The sequence below is a fragment of the Brienomyrus brachyistius genome, chromosome 17 (assembly GCF_023856365.1).
Source record: "Brienomyrus brachyistius isolate T26 chromosome 17, BBRACH_0.4, whole genome shotgun sequence".
NCBI classification, from domain to species: domain Eukaryota; kingdom Metazoa; phylum Chordata; class Actinopteri; order Osteoglossiformes; family Mormyridae; genus Brienomyrus; species Brienomyrus brachyistius.
Genome location: NC_064549.1, coordinates 12588111 through 12610899, shown reverse-complemented (window position 1 = coordinate 12610899; position 22789 = coordinate 12588111). Strand labels below are relative to the sequence as shown.

Genomic DNA, 22789 nt, shown 5'->3' with positions numbered 1-22789 from the left:
TCAGCAAAAGTCCCAACTGAGTTCCACGCTCCGCCCCCACCTCGGGTCCTGCGATGGAGGAGGAGAGGCGGATCAGTTGACGTGCTGCGCACACGTGTTCCCATCCTGGCTGGCTCACATTTCCACCCAACCTCTTTAAGAGTCAGGAAGCCCAGAAATCAAGTCCTGTGTCAGCTAACACTTCAGGACAGCGGATTACTCTGTTCTGGTCCTGAATTAGTAATGTCCAAGGAAAGTGTCCTGTTTGGCAATGCCAGCATTACCGGTGGGTGAGGAGTCGCTCCCTGGACAGTAGAATCCCTCCCTGCAGAGTCCAGTCGGCCTGACCAGGCCCACAGATCCACAGAACCACCCCGGAGGACAGGGCCGACACCCAGGCAGCTCGGTCACATGGAGACTGCTCAGGGGGGACAGAGAAGCAGTGCTTCACAGGTATCTGTCTTCATTGTTGTGTCATTTACCACCTAATGTAAATCTTAATATATGAGACGGATTATGATACCTGTGTGAAAAGTGCCCCAGTGGGCAGGGCACCGGAAGGCTGGTGCCAGCAGGGCAGTAATGTCCCTGAGGACAGGGCCCCCCCACACCAGTACTGATGTTCCCATCCGGGTTCCGGAAGTTTATCCCTGAAACGGAGAGAGAGGAGCAGAGAGAGGGCAGGTCAGACACGGAGATGCCGTACCACGTGATGCGGCAGGCGAGGCGAGGCGGGGCGGAGGAGCGGTTTTGCACCTGCTAGGCAGAAGTATCCGGCTTGGCAGGGACCCGTGGGTTCAGCCTGCCCCCAGTCCTCACAGAACATCCCTTTGACAGGAGGACAGGGTGTCAAAAATGAGCTTGCGGGACCCTCTAGGATCCTCATCAGTGTAACGGCACAGTGAATGCTACTACGTACTGGCTAGGGAGACCACAGCATACCACAAAGAAAAATGTTATCACTGCTTAAATACACAGGGGGCTACTTTCAGAGACCAGCACACTCCTTCACAGAATTTGGAGAAAGTGTTTAGATGGAATTCAGCTTCTCTGAATGCTGTTAACATCAGTTCTGTGCTGTCGAATTGACCAGTCATTCACTTTGTGTTTTTAGAGAGAAATGAGGTCCTGCTGTCGATCCACCTGGGTATCGTGTAGGTTGACCACAAATTATTGTTATACACCGTTTTAAGCTGATCGGTAGGAAGTGCAAAGGCAGTAGCAGAGGGCCATGGATACTGGGGCTCAGCTGACCCGTGGTGACCTTCAGGACAGGAGCTCAGAGAAATGCCACCGCAAACAGGAGGTTGGCATTGCCATGCCAGCATTCTCACCGGCTGGGCACAGCCGGCACTGCTCCGGCTGACTCGCCCCTGGCACAGGGCTGTAGGTACCGGGCGGGCAGGGCAAGACATCTTCTTCCCTGCTGCCCCCCAGGCAGTAGTGTCCTGCTGGGCACAGTCGCACCTCCACCCCTAGGGGGCAGTATCTCCCCGCAGGACAGTCTAAGCACTCTGCAGCACCTGTATGCACGCGCACATACACACACGCGCACAGACACGTATGAGCCAGGAAACTAAGCGTCCGTGTGTCAGAAAGACGGACACCACTCCGTTTGCACATGTTCCACGTTTATTGCACCACGTGCTGCGTGTGAGCGTACAGGAGTCACCACAGTTCTGCACAGTATACATATAGCACTAGCATTAGCTTTGGCAGTGAGACGCACGTGCCCAACATGCCTGTGGTGTTGGAGTATGTGCCATCCTGGCAGTTGAGTGGGGAGGTGGAGCCCTGAGGACAGTGATACCCCACTGGACACCTGTTCCCCGTCACACCATCAACTGGCCTGGAGGACTTCGCTCCACCGGAGCAGTAAAACCCTGTAGGAATGGAGTAGCCATTGAGATCCAGTGAGCCGCAGTGGAGCTACAGTACTAGCCATACTTATTCTCCAAAGAGCAAAAATCCAGACCGAGATTTTGTTTCAACCAACCAGTTGAGTTTAAAGAGTCACCATCACTGAGTACTCAACTGGTTGGTTGAAAAAAAACCCCAGGCTGTATTTTTACTTTCTTGACCAGAACTATCCACAGCTGAGTACCAGTATGAACAAAGTACAAATGTGACCCATCACCACGAAATGAGTCTTATGGGTGCAGTTCTACCAGTGCGACTTAAGACTCATTTCGTGGCGACGGGTCACAAATACTTGCAGTACTGGCAACACACAAATGGGAACAATACCAGTTATAATAAGTTAACAATAATGCTAAATTCTTAATAATCCAGCATCACTCCAGCATTCAATACCTGAAGGATAAATATGAGTGGGATATACCTGGTGCACAAAGACCAGAAGGCTGGATGAGGCCACTCCCATTGCAGAAGAACCCGGCAGGGCAGAGCCAGCAGGACGCAGCGTCCCGCGCCCCCGTGGCACTGCTCCACGTCCCAGGGGGACACGGGTTTTCCCGGGGGTGCCTGGTACCCGACGGGCAATAATATCCCACAGGGCAAACGTCGCCAGCACTAGAGTTCACCTGAACAAGATGCCACCATCAGTCAGCCAATGGTAGGGACTATGGCAGGTCACGTGATGGGTCATGTGACAGGCCACAAGCATGCAACAATGTTCAGTGACCCAGTTTGCTATTTCCATGCTGAAGAACAGTGACAATGAAATGTGCCTGACTTCACCCACACTGTGCAGTTTCTAACAGAAGATCTGGTGGGTTTGGTTGCATTTTATTCTTGCAAGATGAGTGGGTGCAGCGCTGAACTGTTTTAAAGGCCCATTTATTTAAAAACAAGGCAAAAGTTGTTATATAACCAAGATTTCTGGAGTCTGTAATTGTTTTTCACTTTCTTTTTTGTAGCTCTTGCGGAGACGGGAGGGGTGTTACCGGTGTGGCTGTGCTGGCACCCCCCAGGCAAAAGAAGCCAGGACTGCAGGCGCCCTGAGGAGTGAGCAACCCAGGATTTCGACAGAACATTCCGGCGTCACAGGGCCCACAGTGTTGGACGCTTTCGCCACCGGCCTGCCCTAAGTATGTGCCCTTTGTCCCGTAGGCACAGACACAAAAGGGTAGTGAGGTTGTTGGGAAGGGGTGGGGGAGCATGCTTCATTGTGATTTAAAAACTTTACAAATATCACGTGAACTGAATTCACTTAGAGGATTAGCGATTAGCTGCTAATGGTTTTATTCAGTGAAGTGCAGCAGACAGCACTCAGCACACACTCTACCCTGAAAATGGTGTCCAACTGCAATGTTGCTAAGCAACAAGGAAGAGGAAAGGCAGGACTAATCGACGGGTGTGTGTTTGCTCGTTGACTTACCGGGGGGCAGGGGTGGGGAAGGGTGGACCCAGAGGGACAGAAGTATCCCGGGGGACAGAGTGGAGGCCGAGCCAGACCTGTCTGGTTGCAGAGACGTCCTCGCTGGCACTCCAGACATGAACTCTGGGCGCGGGCCTATACGAGAGAGGGCAACCTGTTAGAATAAGGGCATGCATGTGTGTGTGTGTCCAGTGTTGGCTTACCGGCTGGAAGGAGCCAAACGAACAAGGCTCGGCCTTCGCTGCCCCAGCTTGTGTGTAGTGTCCCTCTGTCGCCTCATGCTGGAGAGGAGACACAGAGCCTCCAGTGCAGTAGTAGCCTGGGGCACACTGGCCAGTGGGGGCGCTGTTGTTGGAGCCAGAGCAGTAGAAGCTGGTGGGAAAACAGAAAGCTAGTGTAAACATAACACTCAGAGCTGTAGGTGGAGTTCATTGGCTATTATATAGGTCACCTGACCGATGATTGACCCAATGGCGTAAAAGTTGTTATAAAATGGCCAGAGTGATACAGGCACTCTGTGTTCGCCAGTGTGATGCAGGCGTACCCTGGGGGGCAGTCCCCACACTGCTTGATGCTCCCCAGACCAGTCCTATTATTAAAGGTGCCTGAGGGACAAGGGGACGGCACAGAAGATCCCACAGGGCAGAAGCTGCCGGGGGGGCATGGGCCTCCTGTGGGCCCCCCAGCTGGGGTCTGTGGAAGGAGCGCGACAGAAATCTCAACTGGCAGACGCCCGCTTCATACCGTAAATGAATATTTATATGGGCATTTTACATTATTTACTGCAGTCCAAGAAAACATTACAAACCCATGAAAGAACATTTGTTACTATATTGTGAAGTATCCTTCTCATACTGGAGTACCAAAAATAAAATATTTACATACCGTTTACTCTTCGCTATTAAACTATTTTAATTTAATGCGGTGATTTAATGTAGATTGCAACAGGAACAGTACCATCTTTACTCTATTTTATATTCAGGTCAGAGGAAGAGGTCTTACAGGTGATCGCGCTCTGCCCCTACAGAAGAACCCCTCTTCACAATCCCCTGAGGGCTCCGACCTGCCCACACCTCTGCAGTACCTTCCCCCTCCACAAGGGGTGCACTCAAATGCACTGTGGAAGGCTTGTCTGCTGCCAAAGGTGCCTTCCTCACAGGGCAGTGGGGAAACGCTGCCCTTCATGCAAAAAAACCCCTGTGAGATAAGAAATAACCAGTGACATTCAGGTTGAAGGTGTCCCCGGTTATGTACTTTGGTAAATACTACTAAAGCTTAACACAGAGGAGATGTTCCTACCTTTGGGCAGACAGTGGGGGTGTGCGTAGCCAGGCTGGCACAGTAGTGTCCAGATGGGCAGGGCATGCATATCTCACCAGGGTGTCTCTGAGACTCATTCCTGTAAAAGCCAGCCTGGCAAGGCAAGGAGTACGGGTTTCCAGTGCCCGCTGGGCAGTAGTACCCATCCAGACAGCTCCCTGTCTGAAACACAGTGATTATGGGCACAGACTTGGGTAATTCAGGTCCAGAGATTAAAAGTACAGACCGGGATTTTGTTTCAAACAACCAGTACTCTGTGACTCTTTATGCTCAACTGGTTGGTTGAAACAAAATACAGACGGATCAGCCAAAACACCACGATGGCAGGGAGTTATAACCGTGATATTATCCAGGTCATGGGTAGGGTAGAACCTACCGGCTCCATGAGGGGGTGACCCTGGGGCTGCAGGGAGAAACAGAAGTGGCCAGCGGGGCAGGTAGTACACTCCTCTAGCTTACGTAGGCCGGCCTGACTGCCATATGTCCCGTTTGGACAAGGGATAGGGTTGGGGTCCTGCCGGTGAAATGGGGGAGAACTGAAGTAGAGGAACCTCTAAGAGAGACAATGTGCTCTGTGATCTACCACGGTTGTGCCGGAGAAATGGACTTGACAAGCTCCGTGAACCAAAGGTAGTTTAGATGATGACTAGAGGAGAGAGATCAAGAGCATGACTATTGGGGAACTCACAACGCTGCCCCCAGGGCAGTAGAATCCCTTGGGACAGAGGGTAGATGAGCGCTGGGGCTCACGATCCAGGCCTTGAGAGCAGAGCAGGCCGGCAGGGCAGACCATCTGACTTAGCATGGCCTCCTGACTGGTGGCGTCGTTGCTGCAGTAGTGCCCCCTCTGGCAGGGCAGGCACACTGTGGAGCCCTCAGCCTATATTGGTGGATACGCAAAAATCTGTTAAATCAGATTAATTCTTATGATAATCAGGAAAAGCATATAAATGGAACTAAGCATAAAAACCTAATATCTTCCGTAATCTTTAATAGCATAGTGCCTGTTCTTGGAAATGCTGCGGGAAAAATGCACTGGCTTCCATGGAAGTTGTTCGTTTGCCAGAATAAGACACTGGGGCCCAGTATGGTTATAATTTGGTGGGGTGGGGGAGAGGCTTACTGAGTAGCTGCCGGCTCCACAAGGACTGGGACGGATGGTAGAGGCATGCGGGCAAAAGTATCCAGCCGGGCAGACGCTGCAGTCCTCTGCTTGCTGCCCCCCTTTCTCTCTGCGGAAGGTGGTTCTGAATGGAAACATCATAATCAACAACATCATCATCAGCGCTGATTTCATCATAATCATCATCAGTGCTGTTATCATTATCATCATCATCATCATCATCAGTGCTGTTATCATCATCATCATCATCAGTGCTGTTATCATCATCATCAGCGCTGTTATCATCATCATCATCATCAGCGCTGTTATCAAATTAATGATCATCAGCAACATCATCATCAGCGCTGTTATCATCATCATCAGTGCTGTTATCATCATAATCATCATCAGTGCTGTTATCTTCATCAGTGCTGTTATCATCATCATCATCAGCGCTGTTATCATCATCAGTACTGTTATCATCATCATCAGCGCTGTTATCATCATAATTATCATCAGTACTGTTATCATCATCATCCTCATCAGCCCTGTTATCAGATTAATCATAATCATCATCAGGGTTGTTGTCATCATAATCATCATCAGTGCTGTTATCAGATTCATCATCATCATCAGCACTCATCTCCACCATCCACCTCCCACTCACAGGGGGCAGGGTGTGGGTTTAGAGGACCCCTGTGGGCAGTACGCCCCCTCTGGGCAGAAGACACAGTCCTCCCTGGCCACGTTTCCCACCCTGGTGCTGTATGTGCCTGTGGGGCAAGGGAACTGGGAGCCGTACTGGGTTCCTGCAGGAAATGCACAGAACATTATCATCATCATTGGTTAATACTGATGCTCAGTGTTATTACTGTGGTTTAAATGATTAGGTTTCATCTTATCAATATGCTCTAGTAATCTATTACTTTCTTGGTTTAGAAATCATCAGACTGATCTCTCTCAGTGAAGAGTTATGGAGTCAGACTGTGGATCATGTGACTATGGCGGCTTGAGCTCTGTCTGTCACCTTCGGGGCAGTAGTGCCCAGAGCTGCACCTCCCCGACGGTGCTCCAACCCCCGCCATGCAGTACCAGCCGCGGGGGCACAGGCCACACTCCGCCTCAGACTCCAGGCCACTGCGCTGGCTCCAGGTACCTGCTGGGCATTTGTGCTGGGTGGGGAACATGGTGCCAGGGGGGCAGTAGTGCCCAGCCAGGCAAGGGAGGGCTGGTCTCTGAGCACCACCCGTACCTGGGAAGAAACACACAAGTACATTTGTTATGGCAATGGTATGCTGTTACCTTGTATTGCTACTGTGATGTTACTGTATTTTATCACTGTGATGTTACTGTGTTTCGTCACTGTGATGTTACTTTGTATTGCTACTGTGATGTTATTGTGTTTTGTCACTGTGATGTTACTGCGTTTTGTCACTGTGATGTTACTTTGTATTGCTATTGTGATGTTACTGTGTTTTGTCACTGTGATGTTACTGTATTTTATCACTGTGATGTTACTGTGTTTTGCCCCTGTGATGTTACTGTTTTGTTACCATATTGTTACTTTGTATTGTTGCTTTGTGTTGTCACTGTAATGGTACAGTGCTTTGTAACTTTGTTTTGTTACTATGCTTTATTACTGTGCTGTTATTGTGTTTTTATTACTGTACTGTTACTCCATTGTTAGCATTCTGTTATTGTGCTCTTACTGCGCTGTTACTATATCACTATGCTGTACAGCCCGTCACTGTGTGGGGTAAAAGCCAGCCCAGGAGAGGCATGACCTCGAGGGCAGGCGTATCGTGACGGGCACGTCTGGCACTGTGAACGGTCCATCAGATCCGTGCGGTCGCTCAGGGTGCCGGGTGGGCAGGCATTGGAAGGGGTGTTCGGCCTCGACGAGCCAGGTGGGCAGGTGAAGCTGGCAATCGAGATGAGGCGGAGGTGGGGTAATTAAAGAAAGGGGGAACACCAAGACCAGAACAAACGGCCATGGACTGATGTTGCATTTAAGCGACAAGCAAATTAGGAGGGAAAATGAACCAAACCTTTGTATAGATTTGAGGGAGAATTACAAAAGGGTTAAAACTACTGGATAAATGTACCCCATAAAATCCTGGTGTAACTTTCACCATTGTTCACCCTGCCTGTAGCTGATTAACTTAGCTTAGCAAACAACCTCATACAATACATAATGCACTTTTTAGGTTATAGTGTTAAAGTGAATAATTTCTGACTAAACACCACACTAATGCTCCCTACGCCAGCATCCCAAAGGGCTCCAACCCCATCTCGGGGATCTCTCACCCCTGCATGCAGTCCACATCCGGTGCCTTGAGTCCTGCCTGTGTGCACGCCTTCCCCGCATAGCATGCCCTGCAGTCTGCAGCTTCGTCCTGCCCCTCCAGGGGGTTGAAAGTGCCAGGGTGGCAGGGCATGGGGTCACTGGTGCCTTCAGGGCAGTAGAAGCCTGGTGGGCATTTCAAGCAGTCCTTCACGCCTGGAAGGGAATATGGATTTGGGATTTGGGCGCTCAGACTCTCCTGAATAACAAATTTATAGCTGCACGTTTCAGTGTTAGGTTGTGTTGTGTTCCCTCGATCACCCCCATGTGATTAACTGTTACATTGTGTGGTCTTACTTGTGGCCCCTTGATGTGGAGTAAAGGTGCCCTTGGGACAGATGACTTCCTCCAGGGTCCCAGCTGGGCAAAACCTCCCCTTAGCACAGGACAGACCAGGGAACACGGAGCCTGTGGGACAAATAGGAGTTGGCCCTTGCTCACACACACATAAAGGTCATTCCTACTGATTCTTATTTTAATCTTATTAATGCTTAATAATCCCATTTCAGCTAAAGATGAAACAAAACTGATAACAGCAAAAGGTTTAGTGGAAGTGGTTCTTTAGCGCAAGTGGTTCCAGATACTACAGATTGCATTTTTACAGCATTTTTCCTGTCAAATAAACCAACAAACAAACAAACAATACAAAAGAAGACAGCTGTGAAAATATGAAGGGTCAGTTATTTAAAAGTGATGTTTTGTAACCGTTCATCTCATGTGATGTGGACAGATGGTGGTACAGTCCCGCTGCCACAGCCCCACCTGCTGGACAGAAGCGCCCCTCTGCACATCGCCTACAGGCCGCCTTGCTGGTCTGGCCCAGCTGTGTGCCAGCCGTCCCGGCCGGGCAGGGCGTCCCGTGAGGTATGGCTGTGCCCTCCTCACAGTAGTACCCCTGCGGGCACATAAACTGTGACCCAGGTCTCTTTGGAGTTCCCTCCAGACAGAAAAACCCTGTTGAAAAAAAAGCCCAGGTCAGTTGAACCAATCACGTAGCACCAGGAACAGCTTGTGGCAGACTGGTTATCCTGTGGCCAATCACGTCGCTCCTGAGGGGAGTACCTGCAGGACATGGCATGCAGTCGCTCTCTCTCTGAAGGCCATCCTTTGGTCCATAGGTCCCCACTGGACACTGGATCTCAACACCATCTTGGCAGTAGTGGCCTACAAGGCACAAAAAAACATAGAGCCTAGAAGACAAGAAGTTCAAAGCAGGAACCCTAAAAGACAGGATGTAGACAACAGGAACTTCAAAAGACAGAAAGTAGATAGCAAATGGCCTATGAAAAAGGATGTAGACAGCAGGAGGCCAAAAGACAGCATGTAGACAACAGAAAGCTTAAAAGACAAGAAGTAGGGAGCAGGAACTCTAAAAGACAGGATGTAGACAACAGAAACCTTAAAAGACAGCAAGTTGATAGCCAATGGACTACAAAAAAGGAAGTAGACAGCAGGAAAACTACAGGACAGGAAGCGGACATCAGGCAGCAAATGAGACAGGTGACATCTAGTGGTGTTACAAAGACGTGCAGTGGAGGCACTGTTCCTACCAGAAGAACAGAGGAGGCAGGTGGTGTCTCCATCCCCACCCCTGTAAGTCCCGGGAGGACAGATGGCCAGTGCCCATGATCTTTGGAATAGTTGTCCTGAGGCTTTGCTCCAAGGGCTCAGCCCACAGCGAGACGTCCTATTGCAGTTAAGGCACTGTCTCTGGCCTGGCTGCTCTGAGTACTGCCCCGAGGGGCAGGGCTGGGGCATTACCATTCCAGGACGGGGGCAGTAAGTTCCTGTAGGAGAGGAACAGTGTCCCCCATCTCATCCACTTTCCACTGGCATTATTTACATAGCACCTTCACACGCATGGTTGTCTCACAGCTGCTAACAAAGGATCAGCTTAACATACCATGTACAGGGTTACATTTTGTACAGTTTCACTGCATAGTTAATAAACTGTGAGCCATGAGTATTTGCTGATGCACCAAACGTGAAATATTGGCATTTTGATGAGGCCTTAAAATGAATTGCTATAATGAGCATCTTGCCTGCTGGACAGGGGTGACACTGCCCACTGGTCCCAGTGGAATAGAAACCAGCTGGACAGACAGTGCATTGCGTCTGATTCTGATCGGGTCCCTCTCCTGGGCCACACTGGGGAAAAGCAACATCCAGAATGTTCCATGACCACTGTTCACATTGGTTTCACTATTACCTTTCTTAGTCATTAACTTAGTTATTAATATTATGCTAATAAATATTCAGAAATGTTATGGCTACTACATAATATATTTTTGAATAATTATGAGTAATTGTTTATTGAATTGTGGTTTATTGTAGGGGTGGGAATCGGCAGTGACTACCCAAATCGATATCTGCCAATTCAGTCACAATTTTTACACAGATTTAGCTCATGGGCATTTCAGGTATACATTTAAAGCGAAGACAAAGGCTGTACACATTGTCATCATGTGTAGTTTGGTTACAGCATTTTCAGTTTGGGACATAAAATGAATTAACACATTTCTTGACATGGGTGAAACCTAAATTCACAAGTAGATATTCAACGTGGAAAACTTTATGCTAATTGTGGTTTTGACTTGGTTACAGCTCCCTCCCACATCTCTTAAATCAGTATTTTGGCAACATTTTGGCTTCCACATAAATTACGCCAACACCAGAGAGAGTAAGCAGTCTGTTGGCTCAGTTATACCGAACTCGGATATTTTTCTGGAAACATATCCAACATGCTAACTCATTTTAGACAACATCATCCAAGTGTGTGCTTTTGCCAGGGAATTCGGACCGGGCTAAAAAAACCCAACTAAAGTTCACACTACACGATTTTAGCCTCGGTTTTTATTGAAAGATTTTGGCAATCAGCAACAAAAGCCCCAGATCGGGGGCAAATCAGTATTCAATCTGCCCTGGCAAATTGGCACTCAATCACTATTAATTCAAAGATGTAACACAAGAGATTCACCGATGCAACATAGATGCCCGCCAGATATCTAGCAGGCTCAATATCTGGACCTGTCAGTGATTCCAAATCCTATAGCAACTGGCAATGAGTGCGGCAATGAGCTACAGCCAATGAGAGTGACTGGCAAAGAGTTCAGCAATGAGCTACAGCCAATGAGAGTGACTGGCAAAGAGTTCAGCAATGAGCTACATTCAATGAGAGTGACTGATAAAGAGTTCGGCAATGAGCTACATTCAATGAGAGTGACTGGCAAAAAGTGCGGCAACGAGCTACAGCCAATGAGAGTTACTGGCAAAGAGTTCAGCAATGAGCTACAGCCAATGAGAGTGACTGGCAAAGAGTGCGGCAACGAGCTACAGCCAATGAGAGTGACTGGCAAAGAGTGCGGCAACGAGCTACAGCCAATGAGAGTGACTGGCAAAGAGTATGGCAACGAGCTACAGCCAATGAGAGGGCAAGACACAGGGTGAGTCAAAACTCGAGGGAGGAGTTTAAAACAAAAAAGGTGTAAATAGTTCAATTTGTTTAGAAACTGCTTGTCTAGGGAAGAGGCATAACTGTAAAAATATTAAATGACAGTTTGCATTTCACGCGCTCCCTGGGCCGGTTGCATGAAGAAGGACTTCTTGCTTAGCTGGATAACTTGGTGGATTTAAGGTAGTCTGGACTAAATGTACATGAACAAAGTCCATCCAGCTCAGACTAAATCCGAAAAGTTATCCAGCTAAGCAAGAAACCCTGCTTCATGGAACACCCCCACAGTTTGCTGGTGCTTTGAACTGAGATGGTGCCAGAAAAGTCTCTGTACTCGCCCACTCATTCATGACAGCACCGTGCACCGTGCCTAACTCACTCATGTCAGTGTCTTAACAAAATCAGGCAGTGTGTGGTAAATATATTAAAGGTTCCAAATGTGAACATTATGATAGTTTCAGTAACACATGTTTAAATTCTTAACTCTCACTGCGATATTAAAATCGACACCTTAAAAGTTGCAGTTTGTAACAGAATCAATACCCCCCTCTCCACCCCTAGTGTCCTGTATAGTTTGGTAAGTCCAAATGACTAACAAATACAAACATACCATTCTCTGCTGTCCACCCACACAAATAAAGCCAGGAGAGCAGGGTAAGCAGTGGGTGTGGCCTTCTGGGGAGTGTTGCCCAGGGAGACAAGGTGTCACTGCCCCTGTGAGCCAATCACAGGAAGCCCCAGCTGGGCAGGGCCTGCAGCCCGCCCTATCATCTGTGCTGATGGATCCGGGGGGGCAGGGCTACGGAACCAGGCCAAAAACATGTGGCAACATAAGTGACATGCCAGTTCGGTGTTCTTTCTGACATGGTCGAAAACTACGAAAACAGTGTGAAGGGTATGAGACTGAATTTTTAATGTGCTGTTGTCTGCCTGTCAAAACAGGGTCAGGTGCAGGTTGCAGCAGGTCAGGTGATCGGGTGACGGTGCACCTGGCAATCCGCGGAGGCACCACGCCTCGTGTAGACGTTGTAGGTGCCGGCATCGCATTTCCTCGGGGCTAAAGAGTTCCCCAAACATCTGGAGATAAACACAAAGCACTCAGGGAGGCTCCCTGGATCACCCCTCCCCTCCTAAGCTCCAGAGCAGCCTGGCTTACACGTGTCCCGCGGGGCACTCCACGCAGACGCCGGCCATGAAGTAGGAGCCCGGTGGACAGGCGGACGGGCTGCTCGCATTGCAGCACCGCGTGCACTCTGGGCTCACCGTCTGCTGCCCTGTGTGGCAGGGAGGGAGGGACACGGGGATGAGACCAGCAGAGCACCGTAGCATGTGGCTATAAAGGAGGCCTTAGGCTATGATATATATTATATGGTGTTTTTATAGTACTGTACCTGTATAGCGAATCCCAGCCTGTAGTATATAGCTATAAAGGAGGCCTTAGGCTATGATATATATTATATGGTGTTTTTATAGTACTGTACCTGTATAGCGAATCCCAGCCTGTAGTATATAGCTATAAAGGAGGCCTTAGGCTATGATATATATTACATGGTGTTTTTATAGTACTGTACCTGTATAGGGAATCCCAGCCTGTAGTATATAGCTATAAAGGAGACCTTAGGCTATGATATATATTACATGGTGTTTTTATAGTACTGTACCTGTATAGGGAATCCCAGCCTGTAGTATATAGCTATAAAGGAGGCCTTAGGCTATGATATATACTGAATATTGTTTTTATAGTACTGTACCTGTATAGGGAATCCCAGCCTGTAGTATATAGCTATAAAGGAGACCTTAGGCTATGATATATATTACATAGTGTTTTTATAATACTGTACCTGTATAGCGAATCCCAGCCTGTAGTATATAGCTATAAAGGAGGCCTTAGGCTATGATATATATTACATGGTGTTTTTATAGTACTGTACCTGTATAGCGAATCCCAGCCTGTAGTATATAGCTATAAAGGAGGCCTTAGGCTATGATATATATTGAATAGTGTTTTTATAGTACTGTACCTGTATAGGGAATCCCAGCCTGTAGTATATAGCTATAAAGGAGACCTTAGGCTATGATATATACTGAATATTGTTTTTATAGTACTGTACCTGTATAGGGAATCCCAGCCTGTAGTATATAGCTATAAATGAGGGCCAAACTTACCAGCACCACAAAGTTAAGGTCCATAGCTTCCACAAAAAAAGCAGACGAGGGGTTCCCTTGACAATAAAATTCGCCGACCAGGGGGGTCCCCAACAATTATAGACATAGTGCCATTACAGAGAAGGCCAAGCTATAGCAGACTGTGGGTTAGGGGCTCCCTTGCTATAGAATACTGTCTCTCTAGTGTACGGTGGAGCGGGCGAAGCGCACTGACCTGCAGTGAGGACATTCCGTCTCCACACCAGGTGGCTCCAAGGGCCGCTCAGGCAGGACAGCAGGACGGCCAGCCAGGTGTGCATCGTCGGTCTCGCACGCACGAGGACACCGGCTCTGGGCCACGGCGCCGCTGCTCTCTCCGTCGACATACGGCGCTCTGGGTCAGCCGAGGGAAGCTAAGCGCTCGGGCGAAAGTGACACGCGAAACCTGTAAGGCGACCCGCCATGGGGGGCGGAGCTAGACCGGCAGGTCACGCTCTCCTGTTGCCCCCAGGACCGCTCCTCCATGACAGAGGCCTCTCCAATGACAGCCGTGGTGATTAGATTGTAACAGATAGGAGTACCGCCGCTTTACACTCCTTTCACTACCTCTAATGAGGTTTACTGAGAGGGTACAATTTACACGTAAAGAACAACCTCATCCCAGATAAGCACCGGGACAGGGTGGGCCACTATTTCAATGCGAGATGGGCTTCATTTTTCAAGCTTAGACTTTTTAAAATCATCCTGCAATATGAAGGCAAAACACTTCAAAACTGAGCAGCTGAGGTAAAACAAGAGACATGATTTCAGTCATCACTCAATTTTGATAAAAATTTTTTTTCGATGTTTTCCCTTTTTGAATAATTATGAGTAATTGTTTATTGTATACCTGAAATGCATGGAGTATTGTCACCCAAAAGGGGGGCAGGGGAATATCTAACTTCATCTCCCCCAAAAAATAGACCTTTTTATTGAAATAATTAAGCTGTGTGGCCCCCCGTATCAACCCCCCCCCTACATTCTTGGTACAGCAATCTCAGGGCATACCAGCAGAGAGTAACATTAGGCCTCAGTTCTCAGTCACCCCCCATGTGCCTGTGGCATTTTGAGGCCCCCGCATCGCGCCCTCAGCCTTCTCAGGTGCTTCCTGTATCACTTCTTTCATTGGCCCCCAGTCTACTTGCCTGCTCCCCCTCCTCTCCATGGGCATACCGCCGCAACACGTGCCACGTGCTGAAACCCGTCCGCCATAAAACAGCACCCCTTCCCCACCCCCCCAGGCACGATTGCACATCCTGCCAGAGCACCCAGAGAGATTGAAGAACTCCTTCATTCCTTTATCTGTCAGCTTGCGGAACAATAGTCTTAAATGACAAAAGAAATAATGGGCATGTTATGTTTTATTATTATATTTGTATTTTTATTTCTTTATGTATATTGCTATTTTTAATTCATTCAATCATTCATCCATTCATCATGTTTGTTTGTTTATTTATTTAGTTATTTATTTGTTTAATTATTTTTCTTTTGTCTTATGCCTTTGATATGAGGGAGTGGTGTGTCTACTTGTGTTCCGGTGGGTCCAACTTTGTAAAGTGAGGAGAAAGGTGGGGGCTCCTTATCATCACCGTCTGATTAACCCCCCAGCCCACAGGTCTGAATATCTGAATTAGCTATAAAAGGGATGACTTAGAGAGGCAGAGTCTCTCAGAAGTAAAGATGGGCAGAGGCTCTCCAATCTGTGCAAAGTGTATAAAAAGATTGTGGAATACTTTAAAAACAATGTTCCTCAACTTCAAATTGCAAAGGTTTTGCAAATCTCATCATCGACAGTGCATAACATCATCAAAAGATTGAGAGAAACTGGAGATATCGCTGTGCGTGAGGGACAAGGCCGAAGACCTGTACTGGACTCAGACGATTCTGTATCACTGTATCACCTTCTGAATCACTAATACCTTCTGTATCACTAATCGGCATGATTGTGCTAACGACATTACTAAATGGACCCTGGAGTACTTCCACAAACCACTGTCGGTAAACACAATCCGCCATGTCATCTTCAGATGCCAACTAAAGCTATTCGAACATGGTCCAGAAGCGCCGTCGTGTCCTGTGGGCCAAGACTCATTTGAAATGGACTGTTTCAAAGTGGGAAAGTGTTCTATGGTCAGACGAGTCCAAATGTGACATTCTTGTTGGTAATGAAGGGCGGTGTGTCGTCCGGGCTAAAGAGGAGGGAGACCTTCCAGCGTGTTATCAGCGTTCAGGTCAAAAGCCAGCATCTCTGATGGTATGGGGGTGCATAAGTGCATACGGTATGGGCAGCTTGCATGTTTCGTAAGGAACTATGAATGCTGAAAGGTATATAAAGGTTTTAGAGCAACATATGGTCCCCTCCAGACGACGCTTATTTCAGGGAAATGCAAAACCGCAGCTATTACAACAGCATGGCTTCGTCGGAGAAGAGAAGAGAAGAGAAGAGAAGAGAAAAGAAGAGAAGAGAAGAGAAAACTCCAGAAACTGATAACCTCAATGCCCAGATGTCTACAAACCGTTTTGAAAAGAAGAGGAGATGCTGCACCGTGGTAAACATGCCCCTGTCCCAACTATCCCATCAAATTTCAAATGAGCTCATTATGTGCATAATATTGTAACATTTCTCAGTTTAAACATGTATGTTACCTGTGTTCTGCTGTGAATAAAATATCTTAAAAGTCTTTTAGTTTTCATTGTATTCATACTTAAAGAACATCCCATCTTTTCCGAAATTCAGGTTGTATATCCGTCTCCCATTTACCTTAAGTTTTGCACATACTATTTGAGATAAGAGAATGAAGAAGTGAATAAAACAAAGAAATAAAACGTGTTTCTGTATTAAATATTTTTTTCTGTATAGATGACATAATAGAAATAAAATTTTTCCACCCCGCAAACTTTGATATTTTAAAAAGCGGCGAAATTATGCTCTAAGGCAGTGTTTCTCAAACCAGTCCTTAGGGACCCCAAGACAAAAAGTGCATGTTTTTGCTCTCTGGGAGGAAGCAAAAAAGTGGACTATCTGGCAGGGAGCTGGGAGGGAGCAAAAATGTCGGAAAATGGTCTAAGGGTTCCCAAGAAGCAGGTTGAGAAACACTGCTGTAAGGAGAAGCATGGCCCCTGTTCAAGCAGGCGTGGAGAAGCTTGTCGTTGTATTTCTCTGAACCTTTGCCTGACCACATCCTATAACGCCTGCCAGTTCTTGTATTGCTTTTCTCGCTTTGTGCACCTTGTGTTAAGTTGCAGTGTGAGAGGCAAGCGCCTACGAGAGCAGTGCGTCGCCATGACACAAACAGCGCTTCTCCTCCTGTCCCTCGCTGGTCTGAATCTGCTCGGAGTCGGAGGTGAGACCTTAATGATTAATCAGTCCATCCACCAGTGTATCTGGTACAGGGTTATGGGGAGAGGCAGGAACAACCGGGCACTCCTGGCAATCTAGAGACACCGATTCACCTAACTACACCTTGTTGGACTGCAACCAGGGGAGAACAGGCAAACTCCACACAAGTTATTCTGCTGCCTTAATAATAACTGTGAATCATAGTGTACTATAGACATTTTGTTGCATCATGATGGCAGGGAAGAGTGATGAGGTTTTTATGCTCTAAGATGTTTTGCTTCTCAGGCAGTGCAGCGACTGACAGGCGAACAGCCGTGCCCCATGAAATCGTCTATGCTACACTGGGGCTGCCACTCAACCTCACCTGCACGTATAACTGCTCCTCTGGGTGGGTGAGGGGCGACTGGTGTCCTTGGAAAGTGGGGCAGCCTGACTGCCAACCTGTACAGTCAAAGGTCAGCATCTCAGAGCACGGCGGTGTGTGTGGCGTTACCCTGTCCCTGCGCCTGGCCTCAGCTGACCCCGCCGCACACAACTACTCCTGCTTCTCCCAGGACACCAACAGTCCGGAGCTGTCTCACCGGGCAGAGCGACACGTGATGGTGCAGGTCCAAGGTAGGGCAGGCTTAAAGGAACCTCACAAATAGCCATGTGTCGCTACCACATCAGAAATCAGTTTGTAAGAGTTTGTAACTTTAAAAGTGTTTTTGACAAAGTAACACATGTGTGGAGTCGGTAGGAGGCCAGATTTGAACGTTTTTCTTGTTTTGTAATCCATTAGCTAACCTGTGACTTTCTCAAAAGGTCTAATGGCCCAAAATATGAACTGAATTCTGTAGAAATAGATTCAAGATTTAAGATGTTTTACTGGCTATGATCAACAAATGCAGTGAGATGCTTCCTCACTCAGCCACAAGGAGGCAGCACAAGGAGGACCTGCATACAATAAATAATGAATAAATAGAGGATAGCACAGTGAAGACAAGTAACGCCACGGTGCATTTCAATTCAAATAAGTTGCAGAGCGCAGTAGCCCAGCTCAGCTATTCTTGATGTATGACGAGTATATGAACGGGTTACATACTGCCTGCTTTGAAGGAGAATCAATACTGAAGCTGAGCCTAACACAGTGGGGCATGTTTGGGCACGTGATCTTGTTGTGACAGTCACAGAGTATTAGCGACGCGAGGGGCTTGATGTCCCTCCAAGGCTAACCACATGGCTTTCGGCGGACTAAACCCTATGTGGGACAGGGCGGCAATTCCAGCCTTAATTGATAAGATGAAGGGCCTCTATCTGTTTGCTAGCAGGCCTGGGGGGTGGCGAGTGAGTGTTTTGTGTGCGGTAGAGCTGGCAGCTTGAGATCTGGGATTTTCTTTTCACAGCCCCACCCAGTTCTCCAGTGCTGACATTATCAAGGGAGGAATCTGGATCCTCAAAAGTAACCTGTACTTCCGGGGGCTTCTACCCAAAGACGGTGACAGTCACATGGTCCCATAATGGCTCCCCATTGGATGGGGCCAAAGACATCATTGTGAGGCCTGAGCCGAATGGAACGTTCTCTGTCTGCAGCACGATCACTCTCGGCTCCTTAACCCCCCATGACAGGGGCACCATGAGCTGTGAAATCCATCATGTGGCCCTCAGCCAACCCCTGAGGTGTGACAGGAGCCTGGGGGAGGGGCGTGAGTATCCGAGGCCTGTCACCACACTCAACGTATCACCAGCACCTGCAGGGCCTCTGATTTCCTGCTCAGCACTAGATAAGTCAAGTAGAGCTTTATTGTTACATTACTCACATTCATTACATGCATATTTCATTTTAATCCCATAGGTGAAGCACTTTGAGCTGCATTTCATGCATGAAAGGTGTCATTACTATTACTATTACTATTATTCTTCTTCTTATTATTATTATTATTATTATTACTATTATTATTACGTTGTATATAGTAACTTGAAATAACATTCACCAGGACTGCGGTGCTATATACACGCTACAAATTCTGGGCTCCCAGAGCAAATGCTTCCTTGGGCCCCCAACATTGATGTTGCGAAGTCTGGGGGGTTCTATAGAATTAGACATATGGGCAAACAGTAATGTAGGCTATATGCCTGTTCACTGAGGAAAAACTGAACAATTGTCAGCCTCTCTTTTCTCTTTCAACTTTCGTGGCCTTCATTTTCTTCTCTGACAGCCGGATTTTAACGGCGACATTCTAGGCACACGCTGGGATTCACACTAACTTCTTAGAACGTAGGCTGGCTAGCCGATATTGGCCAACCAGTGTGCTGTGAGGGGGAAGGCAGGACTGAATCATTCCAGCGAAAACAGAGGGGGGAGGCAGGACTGAATCATTCCAGAGAAAACAGAGGGGGGAGGCAGGACTGAATCATTCCAGCGAAAACAGAGGGGGGAGGCAGGACTGAATCATTCCAGCGAAAACAGAGGGGGGAGGCAGGACTGAATCATTCCAGCGAAAACAGAGGGGGGAGGCAGGACTGAATCATTCCTGCAAAAACAGAGGGGGAGGACAGAGGATATTTATTTTTATTTGTAAACAATAAATAATAATTTTCTGCAATTTTCTTGTAATTTCAGTGACTGCACAATGAAAGGTTATGAAATAATTTTCTTAATTTTTAGGACCCCTGTGATTCTGGTGTTTGGAATCATTCTAACTTTCCCCCTGTACAGCACCCCCTGGCACATGTATATATATATATATATATATATATATATATATATATATATAAAGAGACAAAGAATGACTGTTTTATGACTGTAAATAAACTCCCAGCCCCTTGACTGTTGCTCTGCTGCTTTTGTTCCAGATCCTTCTCTGCAGGTGTATTACAGCAGAGATGCTGAGAGCTCAGACAAGACTGTGCCTGTCTCTGACACCATCAGAACAAGTGTGGGTGGGTTCCTCAGGCTCTACTGCCATGTTGATGGCCATTCCTCCTCCACCGTGCACTGGTTCAGGAGAAGCAGCACCTCCCAGTGGCTAAGCGTGGGTACTGACACAACACTTACAATGCGTGAGGTGAAGCAGGAGGACATGGGAAGCTACATGTGCCAGATGGGTGTGTTCAACAGCTCTGTGATGGTGGAGATAGACGCAGCTGGTGAGGGTTTCCCCCAACCACAGCACATATCTACAACAGACATCTTCAGATGGATGTCTCACAGGTTAATGTGAGCATAAGTGTGCTAACTCACCATTTTTCCACTCTGACTGAACCACAGGCTCGACTCTATGGCTTAAGACCCTTGCTGTGACCATGCTCTTTGTTGCCATGGTGCTCGCAGCTGCTGCTGCATTCTTCTGCATTACCCATAAGGCCAAGCACCGAGGTGAGACCCAGAATCCCCTAACTTCAGGAGACTCAGGCTCCACTTGTACAGGGCCCAAGAGATATCTGGCAGCTAGATGACCGGTATTGCATTGCATTCCTGTACCAGTATAAGATGACCGCAGTTAGATATAGAAGGTTGTATTTTATATTTCTATCCACTATGATGATGATTGTGGGTGAGCCTTGAGCTTATCCCAGGCAGCACATGCCATAAGATGAGATACTTCTTGGACATGATGTTCATGTTATATTAATAAGTAATTCTTTAAATTTCAAAGCAACTAGTGCCATTCTTGTATTACATTTTATTACGGTTTTTATTAATTCATTCTTTTTTTGTTACAGGTGATTCTGTTAACAGGAGTAAAAGGTTAAGTACAAGCTTATCGTCTTTATCATTATTTAGTTATAATAAAAAAAACATCTTACTACTTAATCTTCATGTTTTTTCTGGGTAATGACTGAAACTGAGTCTGACCATAATATTTACAGCAGGCTTACAGAAATAAGATTAAAATGAAATGGAGAAATATAAGTTGCATATATATATATATATATATATATATATATATATATATATATATATATATACAGTACAGGCCAAAAGTTTGGACACACCTTCTCATTCAATGTGTTGTCTTTATTTTCATGACCATTGAATCTACCAGAATTGGTAGATTCTCACTGAAGGCATCAAAATTATGAATGAACACATGTGGAGTTACGTACTTAACTGCTTTTCACACTCTTGGCATTCTCTCAATGAGCTTCAAGAGGTAGTCACCTGAAATGGTTTTCCAACAGTCTTGAAGGAGTTCCCAGAGGTGTTTAGCAAGTGTGCAAAGCAGTAATCAGAGCAAAGGGTGGCTATTTTGAAGAAACTAGAATATAAAACATGTTTTCAGTCACCTTTTTTTGTTAAGTACATAACTCCACATATGTTCATTCATAGTTTTGATGCCTTCAGTGAGAATCTACCAATTCTGGTAGATTCAATGGTCATGAAAATAAAGACAACACATTGAATGAGAAGGTGTGTCCAAACTTTTGGCCTGTACTGTGTGTGTGTGTGTGTGTGTGTGTGTGTGTGTGTGTGTGTGTGTGTGTGTGTGTGTGTGTGTGTGTGTGTGTGTGTGTGTGTGTGTATATATAATATATATATAATTTATGGTTAAGGTTAGGGCAGAGTAGATGTTCAGGTCACCATGTTGGGATTAGAGATTTCCCCATTAAAAAAATGGAGATGTAATTACAAACCTGTGTGTGTGTGTGTTTCTGTTCACAGTGAACCAACAGTAAATGAAGGGAGAGCAGCAGTGGCCATGCAAGCAGGTGAGGGACATTTTATTCTGTTAGGTGAGTCTGGAGGCCAGCAGATGTTCTAACTGAGTGACATTTTAGGCGAATGCATGAGGAATTGGGAGAACGTGGCTGTCAGGGTAACAGAAGCAGGTAAGGAGCAGCCGGAGACCCTCCCCCATGTATGAAGTGTTTATCTCAGTTCTCTGAACAGCACATGTTACTGAACACTCCCTAATCCTCCCCTCGGCATCCTAAGGCTGCCAGAGTGAACAGGAGGTACCATACGCTGACATCATCATTTCTGTGCGAGGATCCAGCTCACCAGAGCTCTCAAATGCTCCTGACTCAGCACCAGGGAATTATGGGAAGGTATTGTTAAAAAAATTCTATGTTTCGTACCACAACATATTCTACTGCTTCATGAACAGCTTTTACTTCAATTAATGGAGGGAATTTTGTTAAATCCCCTGACATTTATTTATGGTTTAGTTACATTACTTTGCTGCTCCCCTCATAAGAAGGTAATACTGATTTAAAGAACCAACAGCAGGAAAACATGCCCATCTTCCTGCCTCACCTGACTTCTGTCACACATTTCTGAGGCTGCTTACTAAACCCAACAACCCGCCCCCCTCAGCGATGGCAGGGGGAGGCCTCGCGAAGTGCCCTACTTCAGACGTCCCGCTCAGCCGACCGGCTCCATGTCCATCAGAGGGAGGTGGCCAGGAAGATGAGCACTGGCTCGGAATATGCTGTCATCACCTACTATCCTTTGCCAATGAGCTAAGGGCCACGGACTCAGAGCTGCCCCCTGCTGTGTGTTTGTTACCATGGCACAGTGTTCGTGTGCTTTTTAGATATCGCTTAGTAACCGCTTACTGGTCTCATAAACAGTTGTGTTGAACATACCTGATAATGCAGTGATGTCATACATGAAAGGCAAACTATGCCAAGTTGACTGCAAGTATTTTTATCCTAATAAATATTTTAAGATTTTCATGGCATGGTTGGCTGAGTTTATGCGTTTGTGCGTGGGTTTGTATGTTTGTCTGTGTAAAGATTGAGAT

At 46.9% G+C, this 22789-nt stretch overlaps 1 protein-coding gene across 2 annotated transcripts; it reads left to right on the top strand.

Moving 5' to 3' along the window:
- The first annotated feature begins 175 nt into the window (after positions 1-175).
- LOC125711873 (uncharacterized) lies at positions 176-22719 on the top strand. 2 transcript variants are annotated; one of them, XM_048981284.1, is made up of 14 exons: positions 176-432; positions 2859-3029; positions 6681-6893; positions 16961-17064; positions 17346-17515; positions 17615-17675; positions 18446-18745; positions 19896-20189; positions 20311-20418; positions 20766-20790; positions 21706-21752; positions 21822-21872; positions 21979-22091; positions 22360-22719. In XM_048981284.1, the coding sequence occupies exons 3-14, from the start codon at positions 6715-6717 to the stop codon at positions 22507-22509; spliced, it is 1602 nt and encodes a 533-aa protein (XP_048837241.1). In that variant the 5' UTR covers positions 176-432; positions 2859-3029; positions 6681-6714; the 3' UTR covers positions 22510-22719. The 2 variants fall into 2 exon arrangements, with proteins under 2 accessions (XP_048837241.1, XP_048837240.1); XM_048981283.1 differs by having other exon boundaries at positions 177-432; positions 17346-17675.
- Positions 22720-22789: the final 70 nt, after the last annotated feature.